Raw genomic sequence first — 17655 nt, forward strand, 5'->3', positions numbered from 1 at the left:
TTTGAGTTAATCTCTGGCTGAGGAAACCTTTCTGGATGGCAAATACCACACAAAACTCTTCAGAGCAGCCTCTGCAGCAGCTGGGACTGTCCCTGGCCAGACCTCACCTTGCTCAGAGAAGCCCTGGGTGGGGTGTTTGCTCCCACAGGTGCCCTGGCTGCCTCATTAAATTGCTGGAAAATGCGATGTCATGTCAAATGAAGCTCCTGGAAGATACTTTTTTCCTCCTCTTGCTGTCAGGCACGTGGTGTTTGTGTGAGATGCAGATGTTACAGAGCAAAGAAACCAGTGGAACCATGACAAAGTTCATTTATGGCCAATACAGTTTTACAGGGCCGAGTGATTATTTTACTGTTCAAAGCTGCTTATAAGGGAATTCCTTGCACGTGAGGATCCACAGGCTGCCACGAGGCTTCAGCAGTGTCTCTTCATGTGAGCTGCAGCCTCCCTCATGGACACAGGGACAAAGCTGCATTTCATTTAAAGTGCAGGTGTGGGTACAAATGAAAAATTTCCCACATCCAACGCTGCCAAGGTAAGAGCCGTGGTCAGGGCTGCCGCGGGTCTGTGTGACACAAGGACCTGCTGTGTCCACGGAGATACCACCTAAAACTCTCTGTGTTTTCAGGCTCCTTCCCCAGTCCGTGGGTTGAGGGTCAGGGGAAGAGCCTGGGGAAGCCTGAGATGTGCAGATGTGGGATGTGAAGGGCTGGGCAGGAGCGTGACCTCTCCTTCACCCCCTAAGGAGAGCACAGCTGTGACAGCTGCCCTGACGGGTAAGTCCTGTGCCCCGAGAGCCTCCTGCTTGTGCTGCCAGCAAAGTCACTGGGTCAAAAGCAGGTGAGCCACCCTCGCTGCCCTCCCCAGAGCCACAACAGGGCTTATCAAACCCTGAGCAGGAGCCCTGGGCACGAGGCTCTGGCTGTCCCTTGGAGCAGGGCTCCTTGGGCTTGTCGCCTCCGTCACGGCAGGAGGAACGGAACCAGGACAGTCCTGTCCAGGGCTGAGGTCTGGGGTCTTGGTGCCTGACCCCTGGTGTGTGACAGCAGCCTGGTGCTGCTGCCAGGGCAGCGCTGGGGCTCAGCTGCCATCCCAGGCCTCTGGTGCTGGCTGGGCTGCAGGCAGTCGGGCTCACACGGGCCAGCAGCAAACAGCTGGACCTCTAAGGAAGCCCCAGGTCATCCCTCTGATGTTCTGCAGGCCATGAAGGCCTCGGATCGTCCTCTCCAGGGGCACCAGACCGCAGCTGAGCGATTCCAGTGACTCTAAATCGTCTCCCGGAGTGCGCACACACGTAAGGAAGGCGCGGTTGCACAACAGCACAGCTCACACAGGCGGGATTTCCAGACCCGTTCTGCCAGTCCGGCCAGCTGGCCCGGGAATGTCCCAGGGCAGCGGGCACAGCAGCTTGGCTGTGCCGAGGCTGGGCTGGCACACGGGCTGGGTGTGCTGCTGGCTCACAGGGCGCAGCGCTGGCACTCCCCTTGGGCTGCAAACACCCTTGGAAGCCTCTGAGCGGGCTCGGCTGAGCTGCTGGCGGAGTTAGAGGAATGCAGAATGCTCACCCTGCGAGGCCGAGCTCCCTGCTGCGCTCCCTGTGCCAGCTGTGTGCCATCTCCCTGTGCCAGCTGTGTGCCAGCTGTGTGCCAGCTGTGTGCCATCTCCCTGTGCCAGCTGTGTGCCAGCTGTGTGCCAGCTGTGTGCCATCTCCCTGTGCCAGCTGTGTGCCAGCTGTGTGCCAGCTGTGTGCCATCTCCCTGTGCCAGCTGTGTGCCAGCTGTGTGCCAGCTGTGTGCCATCTCCCTGTGCCAGCTGTGTGCCAGCTGTGTGCCAGCTGTGTGCCCCGGTCCCATTGCCCGCTGCCGGGCGGTGTCTGTGATGTGCCCGCAGCAGCTCCTCGCTGGTCCGAGAGCGGGGGATCCGAGCTGGGAAAAGCAGCAGAGCAGCTCCGGAGCGGTTTTGCTGTCCCGAACCAATGCACTGCACAAAAGCCACTTCAAAACGCGCTCAGCATCCACAGAAAAACCTCTCCATCTGCTCCAGCGCGTCTCCGGTTGTTGCTGCAGCCCCGGGTGCTGCCCTGCCGTGCCCTGGGCTCCCCGCAGCAGCCAAGGCACCGCTGGATCCTGGAGAATCCTTTTCCCCTGCTGCAGCCCCAAAGCCAAGGAGCTGCATGTGGGCACAATGCGAGCAGCCCAGGCAGAAGGGGAGCGCTGGGGGAGCCACCAGCACCAGCAGGGAGAGGTCTCTGAGCCCCTGGACTTTTTTCTCTGACCCAGAGAGAAAACTTAAAAGTCAAAAAACCCCAAATGTGCCCTGGAGTTGTCCCGTCCCAGTGCAGGTGTAATGCAGAGCCATAGAAAACCAAAGCCTCAGGCATTTCACGCCATCTCCTAATTCAAGGAACTTTGATTTTACTTTTCTACTCAGCAAAACTAATCCTTCTCCCTGTAATTAATATGCTGCTCAAATGGATTCTTAATTACAGATAAATCACAAATCTACACACTCAACTGTTATGCTTTTCAAGTAATAAAACAGAACATTTGTCTTCCTCAGATGAACAGAGCCCAACCAGCACACCATTTCCCCCTTTATGAAGAATTCATTTGCCTTAGAAAGAAAGTCTTTAAAAAAACATCGCAGGGATTTCTTGAATAGGGGATCAAAGCTCCCACACTGCTGGAAACCATTTTTCGCTAAATAAGATGTGAGTAAAGGGGAAAAAAGTAAAAGTTTTTTGGTGGTGGTTGGGATTACAACACCCTTGGGAGGGACGAGGACGTGGGGTCAAGAAGTGGTGACCAGGTTAGCAACACAGGGAACAGAAGGGGAGCACAAAGGAACAGAAAGTGGAAATGGACAGCTGAATGAGGACGCATGTTTCTGTGCTGCAAGAGAATGGATGCTACATCAATTCATACTGAGAGCTGAGGGCTGAGGGCCTGTTAATGGATCGGGGGACACAGCAGGGGTCAGAGGTCACCAGTGTGCTCAGCCGGGCTAATTGACTGTTATGTGCATATTAGTGATGATGATGTAGCAGGAGGGCAGGACGTGGGGGCACACGTGCAGGAGTCCCCCTGTCCTGGAGTTATACCTGTGGAACAGATGGACACACACACAGATGTTGGCTTGGCTGGATTTCTTCAGGAGCCCGTGGCTACGGGAACTCGGGCCTGGCTGTGCATATGATGGAATAAATGTGCTCACCTGATTTGCTGTGCCATCTTATGGGATTTTATTTCAGCTCTGTGCCTGGGGCACAGCCCAATGACCTGCCCAGTGGCACATCTCACCTGAGCTGCTCTGCACCACCCTGAGCCCTGGAGGAATGGGGCTGCAGCAGGGTCAGGAGAGCACCTGGCTGTTCCCCACGCACCGTACCCGCTGCTGTCCCAGGGACTCCCCGCGAGGATAACCAGCGAAACCAGGAGCCTGGGCTCTCCCCCACATCCCTGGCCAGCCTGTGGGCATCCTGCCAGTGCCTCCAGGCACAACAGGCAGCGCTTTCCTGCCCTGCTATGGCTGCATCCAGCCCTAGAGTGCTGGAAGTGCTGTGCTTCTCAGAACGTGCGGCCAGGGCAGCAGGGTCAAGGGAAGACATGAGCCGCTGCCATAAAGGCTGTTGCCCCTCAAGGTGGCTGTGGCTGGGAGGTTGATGCCCCCTTAGCCTGGCATAGGAGGATGTTTCCTCGTGGTTCAGCTGGAGTGGGAACTCACTGTGAGGAGGCTCTGTGCTTGCCCTTACAGCTTGGGTGAGTGACAGGGAATGAAGTGAGGCATCCTGTGCCTGGTGGGGTTTCTGCTGCTGGCACCTGAGGGACACCCTTCTCTGCAAGGCTTTAGGTTCTCTGCAAGGCTTTAGGTTCTCTGCAAGGCTTTAGGTTCTCTGCAAGGCTTTAGGTTCTCTGCAAGGCTTTAGGTCCTTGCTTGGAGCAGGAGCAGCAGTGATGAGAGTCCCAGCAGCTCCAGAGGGTGGTCGGGGCTGGAGCAGGCTCCCCAGGGAATGGGCACGGCCCCAAGGCTGCCAAAAGCATTCTGACAATGCTCTCAGGCACGGTGGGATCGTTGGGGTGTCTGTGCCAGGCCTGGATGATCCTTATGGATGCCAGCTCAGGATATTCCATGGTGCCTCGCTCCTGGCACAGGGCTTTCTGCCCTCGGAAGCAGAGCTCCTCACCCCTGACACAAAGGGATTTCCCAGCTGACCGATGGAGAGAATATTCCCTGTTTCCTCACTCTTGAATCTGCCAACAGCATCCCTTGGTGAGTGATGGATATTGGAGATGATTTATAGTTCTTTGTTACACAAATGCCTCCACATTCTTCCCCACCCTCTCACAGCAACCACTAGTGACTGCTCCTAGCAGAAAGCAGGAGCCTCAGCCTGGGAACTGCACTAAGGATGCAGAGCTGATCCTTTATTCGCTGTAAAGACACCACTGGGGACACAAGAAAGGGAATTGTCACTGCTGTGGTGCTCTACACCCAGGTTCCTGGCTCTGCTTCCATCCATTTGCCGGGAAGTTGAAAGTCTGGCAAAGAAAAAGTGCTATAAATCAGGCAGAGGAGGATGGAGGGAGGATCAGGTTTACCCAATTTTTCATCTCAAAGTTTGTTATTGAAGTAGTGAATGTTACAGGAGGAACTGCCATGGCCTATATGTCTTAGAGCTCTTGGATTTCAGCAACATAAACCTTTAGCCCTTGAGACTTTTATTACATTAAATAAATTTTTGTTGCTGCTAATTAAATTTCTGTATTGTTTTCCTCCATGAACAACAAGGAAAAATCTGTATTGTTTGATCTGATAGAGAGTAGATAGATTTACCTGCACTATTGGATCTCACAGTTTATCATAATGAATAAATACATTAATTAAATAAATTCTGATCTTAATCTGGGTAAACTTTCTTGAATGCCCTGAGGAGCTCAGCCAGTTGCCAGGTTGTTCCTGCCACAGCCTCAAGCATTTCTTTCTTCAGGCACACTTGTGAGGCTGGATTGTATCAGTATAAATCAAGGATTAAGCAAAGTGGTTGTGGGCAGGGAGGCAACATCATCCTCCTGTCTGCTCCCTCCCAGGCTGCAGGACGGCAGCAGGGCTGGCAGGGGCTGCTGGAGGCATCCGCACCCCGCAGGGGGAAGGAATCCTCCCTCGCCACCCTGGTGGTGTCGCGACAGCCGCTCCCATCTCGCTGCGGCCTGGGGCAGCCTGCCCACGCCGTTGCCATGGCAACGGGCGGCCATGACGCCCCGAGGGCGTTGCCATGGTGCCCGGCCGCCGGAAGTGGTCCCGGGAGCTTCCGCCGGCGGCGCGGGGGCTGCTGGGAGCAGCATGGAGACCCACGAGCTGTTCCGGCGCTTGGGTGCCGGGGCTCGCTTTGACGTGCGGCGCTTCGGGCTGGACGCGCGGCGCTTCGGGGTGCGGGGACACCGAGGGGAGGGCTCGGGGAGCGGCCCCTGCGCGGTTCAGCCTCCGGAGCCCCGTCCTCCCCCCGGCCGCGGCGCTGAGGAGCGGGGCCTGGCCATGGCGTGACACGCTGTTCCCTGTTCTCCCGCAGGTGGTTAAAGGGAACCGCGGCAGCGTCTCCCTGGAGAGCCTCGACTTCTTCGGGAACAAGGAGGGAGCCCCTCAGGGATCTGCCGAGAAGGGCTGGGGGCTCGCGGGGGCTGGAGAGGAGGTGAAGCAGCAGAAAGATGGGAAAGCAGGGGAGAACGATGGAAAGAGGAAAAGAACGGCAGAAAGCAGTGAAAGGAAAAGAAAAAAGAAAAAGACACGAGGTATTTGTTACACACACGCATGTATCCCTGCAGAATCATGGAAGAATTCCAGAATGGTTTGGGTTGGAAGGGACCTTAAAGCCCATCCAGTTCTGAGTTCTTGGCTGGCCTGGATCAGAGCTGATCTCGTAGCTGGGCCAAGATTCAGTGCTGAGAGCTGGGGGTGTGGCTGCCATCCTTCTGGAGTCTTCACTAGTTTTATTGAGAATGAGAGAAAAAAGGTTCTGGGATTTTTTTTGTCTCCAAATAATGCCTGTCTGTATTTTACTGAAGGAAATTCCAATTTGTTTGCAACTTCCAGGAGCAGTTTCAATGCCAGAGCTGTCAGAAAACAATGGAATAAAGTGGATGTCCTCTCTGGAAGCAAAATTTGAAGATGCAAAAGACAAAAAACCTACTGCAGAGAAGCTTGAGCGCTTGAGGAGAGAAAAGGTGGGACCAGGGAATTCTGAAGCAACAACAGGTTCCTGGTGTTCTGTGGGTGTTTGATCTAAAATTGAGGTTTATTTATGGTGATTCCTCATTGGAGGAGGGTGACTGAGTGTGGCAGGAAGATCCAGATGAATCCATATGTGGTGAGTTTTATGGTGTAAAATTGAAAAGGAGTTTGTCTTTTGCCTTGCAGATAAATCGCTTCAGGAACCAGCACAGGATCAATGTTCAGGGAACAGATCTCCCTGACCCCATTGCTACCTTTGATCAGCTTCAGGAGGAGTACAAAGTCCACCCTAAAATCATAGAGAATATTCAGGCTGCAGGCTTCCATGTCCCAACACCAATCCAGATGCAGGCAATTCCTGTCATGCTGCATGTGAGTTCTCTGGGATTTCAGGGATTCTGGCAAAATTTGGGGCCTTGGCTGTGTTTGTGGCTGTTTTAAAGCTGGATCAACTGCATCAGAATTGAAAGCTTGGCTTTCACAGTTTTTCTCATCTGTACTTTTCCTAAGGTATTTTGGGTCAGTTTGCAGTGTTGATATTTGTGGGAATGGAATTTTTACTCTTTTTTTTTTTTCCTACTGATATATAAGCCCTTGTTTTTTCTTGCAGGGTCGGGAGCTTCTGGCTTCAGCTCCTACTGGGTCTGGAAAAACACTGGCATTTTGTATCCCTCTCTTAACACATCTGAAACAACCCAGGAACAAAGGATTCAGGGCTCTGATCATATCACCTACCCGAGAACTTGCCAGCCAGGTGTGTGTTGAGGGAATCTCACATTGATGGACTTCAGTGTTTTCACTCTGCATCAACAAAATTGCAGCTTAGTAAATATTTTTTTCCTTTACTGCCCTCACATATCAGAGAAAGCTAATTTAAATGTTTCTTTCAAGTCTTTTGACTTCTGTGAAGTAGGTACATATCTATTATCTGAGTGTAATCTAAATGATTAGATTAGAGGCTCAAGATTCTTTAATCATATTTTAAACTGGCCAATGCTCAGGTGCTCTTAAAACTTCCTTTCCTACTTGAGATTGCTATGAGAGGTTTATCTGTTTGTCCCAAACTTGGAGTTTCAAGGACTAACTAAAACAAAGCTGTGTTATTAAAATAAAATAAAAATTACATCTTTGGGCAGTTTTTATTCATGTGAGAGAGGGAGCCACATATGTTAGTGACATGAATAATGCCTTGTTGGAGAGCTGCATTTTATTCAGAGAGCTTCTCTTAACACTGAAATCAGGTGTTGTTTGAAGCTCTAACTTCAGGATTAGGTTGCTCAGAGAAGCTGTGGCTGCCCCTGGATCCCTGGAAGAATCCAAGGCCAGGCTGGGCATGGCTTGGAGCACCCTGGGATAGTTCCCTCCATGGCAGGGGGAACTGGATGTGCTTTAATGTCCCTTCCAACCCAAACCATTCCATGACTCCATGATTGCCAGCAGTTTTCTGGTTAGAAAAGTTCATCAGCTCAGTTTGAAAATCCAGTCTCTGCTGCCTTTCCAGACCCACCGGGAGCTGGTGAAGCTGGCAGAGGGCACAGGCTTCAGAATCCACATGATCCACAAGGCAGCTGAGGCAGCCAAGAAGTTTGGGCCCAAGTCTTCCAAGAAATTTGGTAACTGTTCTAAAGACTGAAGTGCTCCTAAAGAATTAAAAAGTGTCTGTGACCTTTCTCATTGGGCTGTGTGGTTTTAAAGAGATGGTTAAAATGTGGAAGGGAAGAAATGGGAAGCGAGCCTGACATGGACTCTGCTACATTGTACCTCTGGCAGGTTGGGTTGGAACTGGTGTTTCTCAGGGCTCTGTTTGTTTGGTTTATTTTGTGTCTTTTTTTTTTTGACATTTTTCTTTTTCTCTTGTAATAGATATTCTGGTTACTACTCCCAACAGACTCATTTATTTGCTGAAAGAAGATCCTCCAGCAATAGACTTGAGCAGGTATGAGAGTCTGTTTGAAATGTGCTTTGCCACTCAAAAGTGGCACTTCTAAAAATCAAACCTCCCTGTTCCTAGCGTGGAGTGGCTGGTGGTGGATGAGTCAGACAAACTGTTTGAGGATGGGAAGTCAGGATTCAGGGACCAGCTAGCTTCCATCTTCCTGGCATGCACCTCCCACCTGGTCAGGAGGGCCCTGTTCAGCGCTACCTTTGCCCATGATGTGGAGGAATGGTGTAAACTCAACCTGGACAACATTGTGCTGGTGTCTGTTGGAGCAAGGTAGGTGTTTTCTGGATTTTTTATTTCCTGGGAAACTGTTTTCTTTGCATCATCAGCCTGCTTGGTTTTGTTTATGTTGTTAGTCAGCACTGCAGGTTGTTTGCCTCCAGAGAAGATTGTCTAGGCACGTAGATCTTTCTCTTGTGTTGGATAAAGTGTTCTTTTCCTTTGCCAATTACTTTATCATCAAATAAAAATCAAACTTAGGAGCGTGCACTGGTGAAATAGATATTGTTGTGCAGTATTTCTCATCCACCAGGTAATACTTTTATGGGGGTTTTATATATTCCATATATTGAAATATATAAGTTTTTGTTAATGTATATAAAAAACACTGAACTGTTTCTGTTGGATTTCTGGTTTCAGAAACTCTGCAGCAGAGACAGTAGAGCAAGAGCTGCTGTTTGTTGGATCTGAGACAGGAAAACTAACAGCAGTGAGAGACCTTGTTAAAAAGGTATTTTGGAGAGACTGAGCATGGTCTTCTTCCTGTTCCTGAGCTATGTTCTGTCAGAGACTCCCGATTTCCCAGGTCAAACACTTCTCTGTGACACATCTTAAATCATTGCCCAAATCTGCTGTCTCAGTTTCTGCAAGGAAAAGGACTTTGGAACCTGAGATAAACTTACTCTTTTGCAGGGTTTTTCTCCTCCAGTCCTTGTTTTTGTACAGTCTATTGAGAGGGCTAAAGAGCTTTTCCATGAGCTTATTTATGAAGGCATCAATGTGGATGTCATCCATGCAGACAAGACACAGCAACAGGTAGGAGGATTTTATTTCTTTTCAAGAAATGCTTTAGAAAGACAGGTAAAAGCAAGAGTCTTGGAATGTAACTGCAGGTAACTGTGGCAGCAAATTCCTGCAGATTTTTATTCAGAGGTTTAGTTTTATTCCTTAACATCATGACAACTTTAAGGAAACAAGTTCACCTCCTTTCTCAAATTGCTATTTGGACTATTTTCAAATAATTTTTCTGCTCTTTTCCTAGAGAGACAAAGTAGTGCAGAGTTTCAGAGCTGGGAAGATCTGGGTGCTCATCTGCTCAGCACTACTGGCTCGAGGGATTGACTTCAAAGGTGTGAATATGGTCATCAATTATGATTTGCCAACGAGTGCAGTGGAATACATCCACAGGATAGGTGAGGCATGGCTCACAAATCACCTCCTTTCTTCCATTTCCCATTTCTTTAATGTAGATGCTCTCATTTTTGTCAGTGCTCTGTGAACCTTATTTAGATGTTTCATACATAGCTGTGCTTTCATTCACTGGGAACAATGTTTGGGGATTGGCTGCTTGGTATATCCTTAGTGTGTGAATATGCATCAGGAGGCTGGGGCTGTGAGGAGGCATAAATGGAGATGCTTAAAGTAAAATCTCTGCTCTGAAAAATGTGTGTTTGGCAGGTCGTACTGGAAGAGCAGGACACAGAGGAAAGGCAGTCACTTTCTTTACAGAAGATGATAAACCTTTATTACGGAGGTAATATGTCTTTATTAATAACGTCTTTATTGCTTCAAAAAAAAATCACCACAAAACAAAAGACCAACAACAAACCAGCCAGTTTGTTTGGTTTGCTGTTTTCTACAAAAAAATATTCATCACTTGTCTAAGCACTGGAGTTGATCTCTTCCCTCCTCTCCTTTCCAGTATTGCCAACGTTATCCAGCGAGCTGGCTGTCCTGTGCCAGAATACATAAAACATTTGCCCAAACTGCAGAGGTATGTTCATTTGAGAAGTTAACCTGTCTTTTAATCAGTGCTTTTTAATAACTTATGGTAGTTTCTAGAACGAGAAGCCCTAGTAATTTCATCTTTCTTCATTAAATGTTGTTCTCAGCAAACAAAAGAAGAAATTCATTAAGAAACCTTTGACAAGAGAATCCATTTGTACCACCCCAAAGTGCTTCTTGAAAAAAGGCAAAAGAAAAATGTAAGTAGGTTCTGCTGAAGAGGAGGTAAGAGATGCTGTTTATCCAGAAACAGCCCAGAAAATTTAAGTAAGGTAACAGATAACTTGTTTGGATGAACCACCCAGTCATAATGATTTTAGTGATGAAGTTTTAGTGTCAATATCTGTCTACTGGAGCTTGGATTAATGACATTTTGCCTCTTGTGGTGCCATGTGTCAGGGGACAGCAGCCTGAGTTTAATCCACTGGTTATGTTCAGGTGTCTTGATCGCCAATGTTTTTCTTGTAGGGAGACTACGAATGAAAATGCTAAGGGAAAGAAGAAGGGTAAAGAAGACAAAAAGGGTAAATTACAGACTGTTTCAGAAAGCTGAATTCAGACTGGTGAGCTGGGGCTGACACCTCTGTCTGTGCTGGAACAGAAGAATGAAGATGGCAATGATGGTGAAGGGAGGAGAACATTTCTCATGTTTCCTTTGGGGTGAGGGTGGAGGTTTACATGCTAGAAAGTCTACTGCAATGCCAGGAGAGAATTCCTGGATGCTTCTTATAGAAGCTGGAGCATGTGCTCATGCAGTGAATGCTGTGTATTTCTGAAAATAGTTAAAATCAGCATCAGTTTGTGTTACTTTCACACAGTTTTGTATTGATCCTTGAAAATACTGTCTGTTCAGATTACCTCTGACACTTTTTTAGACACTTTCAGGAGATTCAGAGACAAAAACCACACAATGTTTACCGTCAGGTTTGATAAATGCAGCTGTCAATCCTTGGACACTTCAAAAAAAGCCAAAACAAACCCACTTGTATGTGAAAGTAAAGCCTTGCTCTTACTACTGTTTTTCTTCTATAAAATTATTTTGAAATAACTAGTATTTTACATGTCCAGTAATTTTGTACTGTTTTATAATTGAGCCTGAAACCAGAATAAACAAGGTCATAAGATGCTAATTCAGAGATCTGTGTGTCTTTGCAGCCTCGGTGGAACAAGTCTGCAGGCAAAAAAAGGCCCAGCTCTGTGTGTTTTTCCTGTCTTCATCTGCCCAGTGTGTTTTCAGCCCACCCTGGTTTTGTCATCAGAATTCCAGTCAGGCAGGAATGGCTTCTTTGCAGCTACAATCCTTTAAGGAAGAATTCCTGGGCAGGATTGTCTTGGTTTAATCCGGTTTGGATGGGGCAGCCACAGCAATCTGTGCCAGGGCCTCAGCACTCTTATTTCTCAAGAGGGATTTCTTTCCAATATCGCATCTAACCTCGCTCTGTCGGTGTGAATCCATTGCCCCTTGACCTGTCACTTCAGGCTCTTGTCACACGTCCCCAGGTGACCCCTGCGGGAGGTCTGCTGGAAAAGCAGCACTTTTCTTTTCACGGAAAAGCGGTGCTTTGGATGCTGGAAACCGGCGTTCCCGAGGGGACGCCAGGGCCACTCATCCCCATCCGGGCCGATCCTGGGTAACCGCGGGACTGAGGGGGTGTGGAACCAAAAATATCGAGGGATTGTGGGGCTGTGAAACCGAGAACCCGCGGGGCTTTAGGTCGGTGGAGCGGAGGAATTGTGGGGCTGTGGCTCTGTGGGGCTGTGACACAGAGAAAGCGACGGGCTGTGGAAGGGTTAGGGTTAGGAACTGTGCTCTGTGGGGCCGTGGCTCTGTGCGGCTGTGGAAGGGTTAGGGTTGGTAACCGAGGGGCCGCGGCTCTGTGCGGCTGTGGAAGGGTTAGGGTTAGGAACCGAGGGGCCGCGGCTGTGTGGGGCTGTGGAACGCAGGAAGCCAGGGCTGTGGAGCGGGGGAGCGGCGGGGCCGTGGGCGGTGCCTGCCCGGGCCGGCCCCGGAAGCCGCCGCCGCCGCTCCGCTGACAGACGGCGGGGCCGGGCGCGAAGATGGCGCTGCGGCCCGGGCCCGGCGCGGGGGGCGCCGGAGGGGCGGGCGGCGGAGCGGCCGGGGCCGCCAGGTCGGTGGTGACGGGGGGCAGCGGGCCAGGGGCTGTGGAGAGGGAGGGGACACGTGGGGGGGGTGATGGTGGGGAATTAAGGGGACGCGGGGAGGGGCAGAGCTGGCGGGAGATGGGAGGGCTGGGGTGGGGGCTCGGGGTGCAGGTGGGACGTGAGGGCAGAGGGGTCAGGGCTCAGGTGGGGTGCGCGGGGTTTGGGATTGGGGTGTGGGGTCCCGGCTTGGGTGTGTAGGGTCTCAGGTATGGTACGTGGGGTTCTGGGTGGGATGTGGGGGTCGCAGGTGTGGTACGTGGGGTCTCAGGTGAGGTACGTGGGATCTTGGCTGCGGGTGCCAGGTGGGGTTCATGGGTTGTCAAGTGAGCTTTGGGGGGGTCTTGGGTAGGGTGTGTGGGTCTCGGGTGTAGGATCACCTGTCATCCTGGATGGAACATCAAGGTCCCAGGCAGGATGTGGTGGGGTCCTGGGTGTGGCGGGGAGGTCCCAGGTGTGTTGGTGGGAATGCAGCCACGGTAGCTCTGCGTTTTGCTGAGATTCATTCACCTTTTTGGGGGCCCGGCTGATCTCCCCCGGAGTGTCCAGGCTTGGACAGTTGCCCCACTTGCCATCAGGCTCTGCAGCTGCAATCTCAGGTGGGCTGGGGAAGGATTTGGGGGTTCTGCCATCCCTGCTCGGGTGCCGCCGGTGTCGGCAGCAGTAAATGTTCCTGTCACTGCCGGGCAGATCTGTCTGTGGCCTCCTGGGACAGAGCCTCCCTGGGGACTTCCCTTTTCCCCTCCTTCTCACAAAGGGCACCTTGGCCAGAGAGATGACTGAGGAATCCTGTCAGGAGAAAGAGCCAGTGTTAAAAGACATGTTGTTGTGTTTCTGGAAAGCTTGGAAAACTGGATTTCACCACCTTTGAAGACTCTAGTAATGTTTTTTTCAATGTAGGCTCTTGTCTGCTATTTATCTCTTGTCCTACTTCTAGGGAGGCTGAGGAAATTTTGCATTTGACAATTAAGCTCATTGAGTTGTCTTGGATATCCGAAGCCCACGATTTTGTCACTATTATTTGGAATGTTATCAGTGAAATAAAGGTTCTGAAAAATAAACTGATTTACAAATCCCCATTTCTCATTGATAATATTTTGGTTTCTTTGAGGACAAAGTCTGGAGGTAGAGGAAAAGTTCTGTATCTGTGTGGGTTCTTTGCCTGATTTCAGTTTTTTGTGCATTTCTGCCATTCAAAAATACTGTGTCAGTCTGTTGCATCGATAGAGTTCTACTGCTTGGGAGTTAAGGGGTTTAAAAATCCACACATAGATGGGAAAATGTTCTGTGTGGCTTGAAGCTGTTACAGTGGAGTTTCAGTTTAGAAAAGGAGTTGCTTCTCCCCGCGCTCCTGCGTTTTGTCTGAAGCTGTTGGTTGGTTTGGGGTTTCTTGGTGTTTTTTTTTTTTAAGCTCCATATTTAAAATACTCATTTAGTAGGAACTTGCAGATTTATAGTACTGCTTTAAGGGGTCTGTTGTAGGGTGATTGCTTTGTTCCCTTCTCTTTGCTGTATTTGTGCAGCGTACCCCAAGGCAGTCTCACGCAGGACCGTCCCTTCACTGGCTCCCTCAGCCAGGAGAGCCAGCTGCTTCCACTGATTGCTCTGGGCATTTTTGCATCTCCAAAAAAGCAGTTCAGTAATAAATTCCCATTGGTGGGATGGTTTGTGGCTGTGCCAGTGTGGCTGGTGCTGGCAGTTGCACACTGAATCCTGGAGCGGATCTGTGGTGAATGTGAGCGGCGCGTACGGGGCTGTGCTGCCAGAGCTTGCTCTGCTACTTTGGACTAGCTCCTCTTCCAGTGCCCTCTAATTAGGTGAGGGGTTTTTAGTTGATTGTTTCTTTTTATTTTTTTCAGCAGAGGCTTATAAATAAACCAGGAGCTCTGTAGAAAGGGATAAATATTTAATAGTTTGACCTTTACTTGCTTCCAACAAGCAGTGGCGCCTCCTGACGCTTGTTCAGTTTACATTGCATTTGCTGCTTTGGAGAATTCTTGTTGACCGTGTTCCTCAACAAGAAGGGAAGCATGAAGCTTAGAACACTTCTACATGCTTATGAGATCTTCAGAAATTACATTTAATATTTCATCATTCTGACTAAAGCAAGTCTGTTTGATTTCATGTTGATGTTGGAGTGGATTAAAATGATTGACATGAGTTAAACAGACCTTGGCTGTGGTGAGAACCAAGCCCTGCACATGTTTGGGACTGAGGTGTGTGAGTCTGCAGAGTTCTTCAGAGGATGGTGGGCATGGAGGATGGCAAGACTGGAGGATGGAAAGTGCAGGTGTGTAATAGTTTTGGAAGGAGAAATCAGCACACAGTGGTTGGGGCTGAAGAAGAAGCTTCAGGATGATGGAGATCCTGATTAGAGGATGAAGTGAAGAGCAAATGGGTTGTCTTGGTGACTGTGTGACCTGCTGCCTGTACAGTGGGGAGGTTCAATTTGCTTCTGGATAAATGCATAATTTAAATTCCTTATTTTATCTTGGTGCTCATATTACACAGCTCTTTTATATTTATAAACCAGGTTGGCTTTCAGGACTTCCTGCAGCCATTTCTGATGGCATTTTCTCTTGTACTCTTAGGCAGTTTCTTTTACATCCACCCTTGGAATTGAACATTGAGTATCTATAAGTGTGTTTCTCTTCCACAGCACTTTGATGTAATAACTGCCTGGGACACTGACTGAGGTTCTTGTTTGGGAAATTGCTGCTGACGTGGGTTTCTGCAAGTTGCTTGCAAATGAGAATTTTAAACTAGGTCCTTTTTTGCTGTTTGGCAGCTGTTGGAGAGTGAGGGCTAGCAATTTCCATTAGGATTTTAGTTGAAGTTTTAATGGTCCTTCCTCCAAGTGCACTTGACCCTCGATACGTGAATGAAATGTTTTCTCTGAGGTGCTATTTTGTTGTAATTAGGGAACTGAGAAAATAGATTATTTTGTGATACTTAATGTTTCTAAAGGGGGAAAAAAGTAATGGGGTTTTGGGGATAGTTCATTTTTCTTCAGAAAAGCTGTTCCTAAGCAGCTGAGAAGCGTTCTCTGGTGCAGTTAATGGTCCCGCTGAGTCAGATACTTCTAAGAGGAGATGTTTATTCATTCTGTGCTTAGCCTACACAACAAACTGACCTGTTCCCAAGCTGTGTGGGAGCTGAAAGTCTCTTGTGGGTGATGTGGATGACTCAAAGCCGTGTCAGGGCTGCTGGGAGGATCAGATCTGCTTTTCCTGTGCTTTGGGGGCTCTCCGGTGCTTTGGGGGGTCCCGCTGAGGGATAATGTTTTTCCCTGTGATAGAATTGGGTTCTGTGGGTTGTGCAGGAGCAGGTGCAAGTGCTGACCAGAGGGTGGGAGGCTCCTGCTGATGGTGCTGATATGGAAGTCGAGGTGGATTTTCAGTGATGGATATTTGCACTGAAGTGACAGAATTTCACATACTCTTATTTTCCTCCTGCAGCTTCATGTTTCCCGTCGCAGGCGGTTTAGGCCCCCCTCAAGGTATGTATCAACTTCACATTTAGAGCACAAAGTTCTTTGTTTAGATAAATTAGACCTAAACCAGGTCTGCAGTGATGTTCAGAGGTGTGATTATTAATTGAACTCCATAGCTGGTTTTTGCCCTTGAATGCAGCTCTGCTCAAATGACCCTCACCCCTATTAGGAAAACCTCCTGTGTGCTGTTGAAGCAGCATCACCAGAATCTGGATTAAAGGTCCAGGAAAACTACATCTCCCTTTTTAACCTAAATTTGCCTTTTAGATTGTGGTATTATTTTGAGTGTGGTATTTCACCTCTCTCTGCTTCATCTCCCAGCTGTGTATACCCATACTGTGTTGCAAGACCTGGTAAATATTTACAAAGCACATCAGGACCCTGGGACAAGAGTCACAACCTGTGTGGAAGGCATTAATACAATAGGAGAGCCTCAGCCTTAAATTGCCTTTGTTCTCATTCCTGATGCAGTGCTGTTTGTTTAATTAGGGGAAAATATGCAGAGAACTTATGGAGAAAATGGAGAGTTTTTAATTAGAATCTCAGGGACTGATTCATGGATTATTCCTGCCTGTGTCATGCCCTCCTGGAGTGTTTTTGCATAATTATCTCATGGTGTGCTGGTAACAAGTGCGTGTTAGTGTTTGTCTCCCAAGACAACCAAATGTGAGACAGGAAGATACTGGAACATAACACACTTGCTTTATTCAGTGAATTCATAAATTCCAGCTTGATTTGTCCAATTTTTTGTAAGTTTAGCTTTTACTGACAAATATTGTTACCATTCTAACACATGTAGTGGGCTAATTAACCTAAAGTATGCTAATTAACCTACAGACAAGTTATCCAGCCAGGTCAGAGTGTGAAGTTGCTTTGTGAAGGGTTAACTTTATTTCCTAAGATTTATTTTCAGAAGCTGCTGGTTTCAAGAGAAATGGGAATTACCAGCACCAGTCACCCTGGTTAATTAAATCTTTTTAATTGGACATGACCCTTCCAAAAATCATATGGGAAGAAACCCACAGAGAATCTTTAGGATGGTGGGAGAATTCATCAGCTTAGTTACTGAAAAGCCCTGTGACATTTTTCCCTGTAGACTGACCAGTGTCTAAACTAAGGAAATTGTGTGGCTGCCTGCAGTGTAGCAAATTTTTTTATTTTTATTTTTAAACAGTCCAGCACAACTCAGAGTTTTTTGCTTTCCTTCGCTGGTTTAGTAAACAAAAAAAGAACAATTAAATGGGGGAGGCAGGGTGAGGGAAGGGGGGCAAAAAAGGCTTTTAACATTAACTGGACACTTAGCTTGCTTAATGTTTCATTGCAGGGATGATTCCTATGCAACAGCAAGGATTTCCAATGGTTCCTGTCATGCAGACCAACATGCCAGGGATGATGGGAATGAATTATGGCTCTCAGATGCCTCCTGGACCCATGACCATGCAGGTGTGTGGCAATGAAATGTGGATTGAAACTGCAGAACCCCAGACTGGTTTGGGTTGAAAGGGACATTAAAGCTCACCCAGTTCCACCCCCTGCCATGGGCAGGGACACCTTTCACCATCCCAAGTTGCTCCAAGCTCATTCCAACCTGGCTTTGGACACTTTCAGGGATGGGGAGTCCACAACCTCTCTGGGCACCCTGTGCCAGGGCCTCCCCACCCTCACACGGAATATCCAATCTAAGCCTCCCTCCTTCAGGTTAAGGCCACTCCCTCTGTCCTATCACTATAATTTTAATTTTTCCTTAAAGTAACTTTTTCTTTAGTGCTGCTGGTGCTAATTGAGGAATAAGAATGAAAAATGAGCAGCTAATATGAAGTTTTCTCTTAAT

At 48.6% G+C, this 17655-nt stretch overlaps 2 protein-coding genes across 8 annotated transcripts in view; both read left to right on the forward strand.

Moving 5' to 3' along the window:
* The first annotated feature begins 5306 nt into the window (after positions 1 to 5306).
* DDX52 (DExD-box helicase 52) lies at positions 5307 to 11280 on the forward strand. Its single transcript, XM_005525675.2, has 15 exons — positions 5307 to 5427; positions 5567 to 5786; positions 6088 to 6218; positions 6412 to 6597; positions 6836 to 6979; positions 7727 to 7838; positions 8089 to 8161; positions 8237 to 8440; positions 8807 to 8897; positions 9080 to 9202; positions 9429 to 9579; positions 9845 to 9920; positions 10089 to 10160; positions 10279 to 10371; positions 10640 to 11280. Exons 1-15 carry the CDS (start codon positions 5341 to 5343, stop codon positions 10722 to 10724), a joined length of 1848 nt encoding a protein of 615 aa, XP_005525732.2. The 5' UTR covers positions 5307 to 5340; the 3' UTR covers positions 10725 to 11280.
* Positions 11281 to 12213: 933 nt separating this feature from the next.
* SYNRG (synergin gamma) overlaps positions 12214 to 17655 on the forward strand; it is a 36245-nt gene continuing 30803 nt past the window's right edge. For all 7 annotated transcript variants that reach the window (XM_014255013.2, XM_014255014.2, XM_014255015.2 and 4 more), the window contains exons 1-3: positions 12214 to 12300; positions 15790 to 15830; positions 17149 to 17267. In XM_014255013.2, the coding sequence (XP_014110488.2) occupies positions 12230 to 12300; positions 15790 to 15830; positions 17149 to 17267 (231 nt within the window). In that variant the 5' untranslated portion in view covers positions 12214 to 12229. The remainder of the gene's footprint in view (positions 12301 to 15789; positions 15831 to 17148; positions 17268 to 17655) is intronic.

This window comes from Pseudopodoces humilis, chromosome 23 (assembly GCF_049639895.1).
Source record: "Pseudopodoces humilis isolate 2021_Gansu_Grassland_sample_001 chromosome 23, ASM4963989v1, whole genome shotgun sequence".
Lineage (NCBI taxonomy): Eukaryota > Metazoa > Chordata > Aves > Passeriformes > Paridae > Pseudopodoces > Pseudopodoces humilis.

Excerpts from the sequence above, each read along its gene's own strand:
- DDX52 (XM_005525675.2), top strand. The coding sequence starts at position 5,341 with ATGGAGACCCACGAGCTGTTCCGGCGCTTGGGTGCCGGGGCTCGCTTT. Across the intron at positions 6,980-7,726 it reads CCCGAGAACTTGCCAGCCAG|ACCCACCGGGAGCTGGTGAA; the intron begins GTGTGTGTTGAG and ends CTGCCTTTCCAG. Across the intron at positions 7,839-8,088 it reads CAAGTCTTCCAAGAAATTTG|ATATTCTGGTTACTACTCCC; the intron begins GTAACTGTTCTA and ends CTCTTGTAATAG.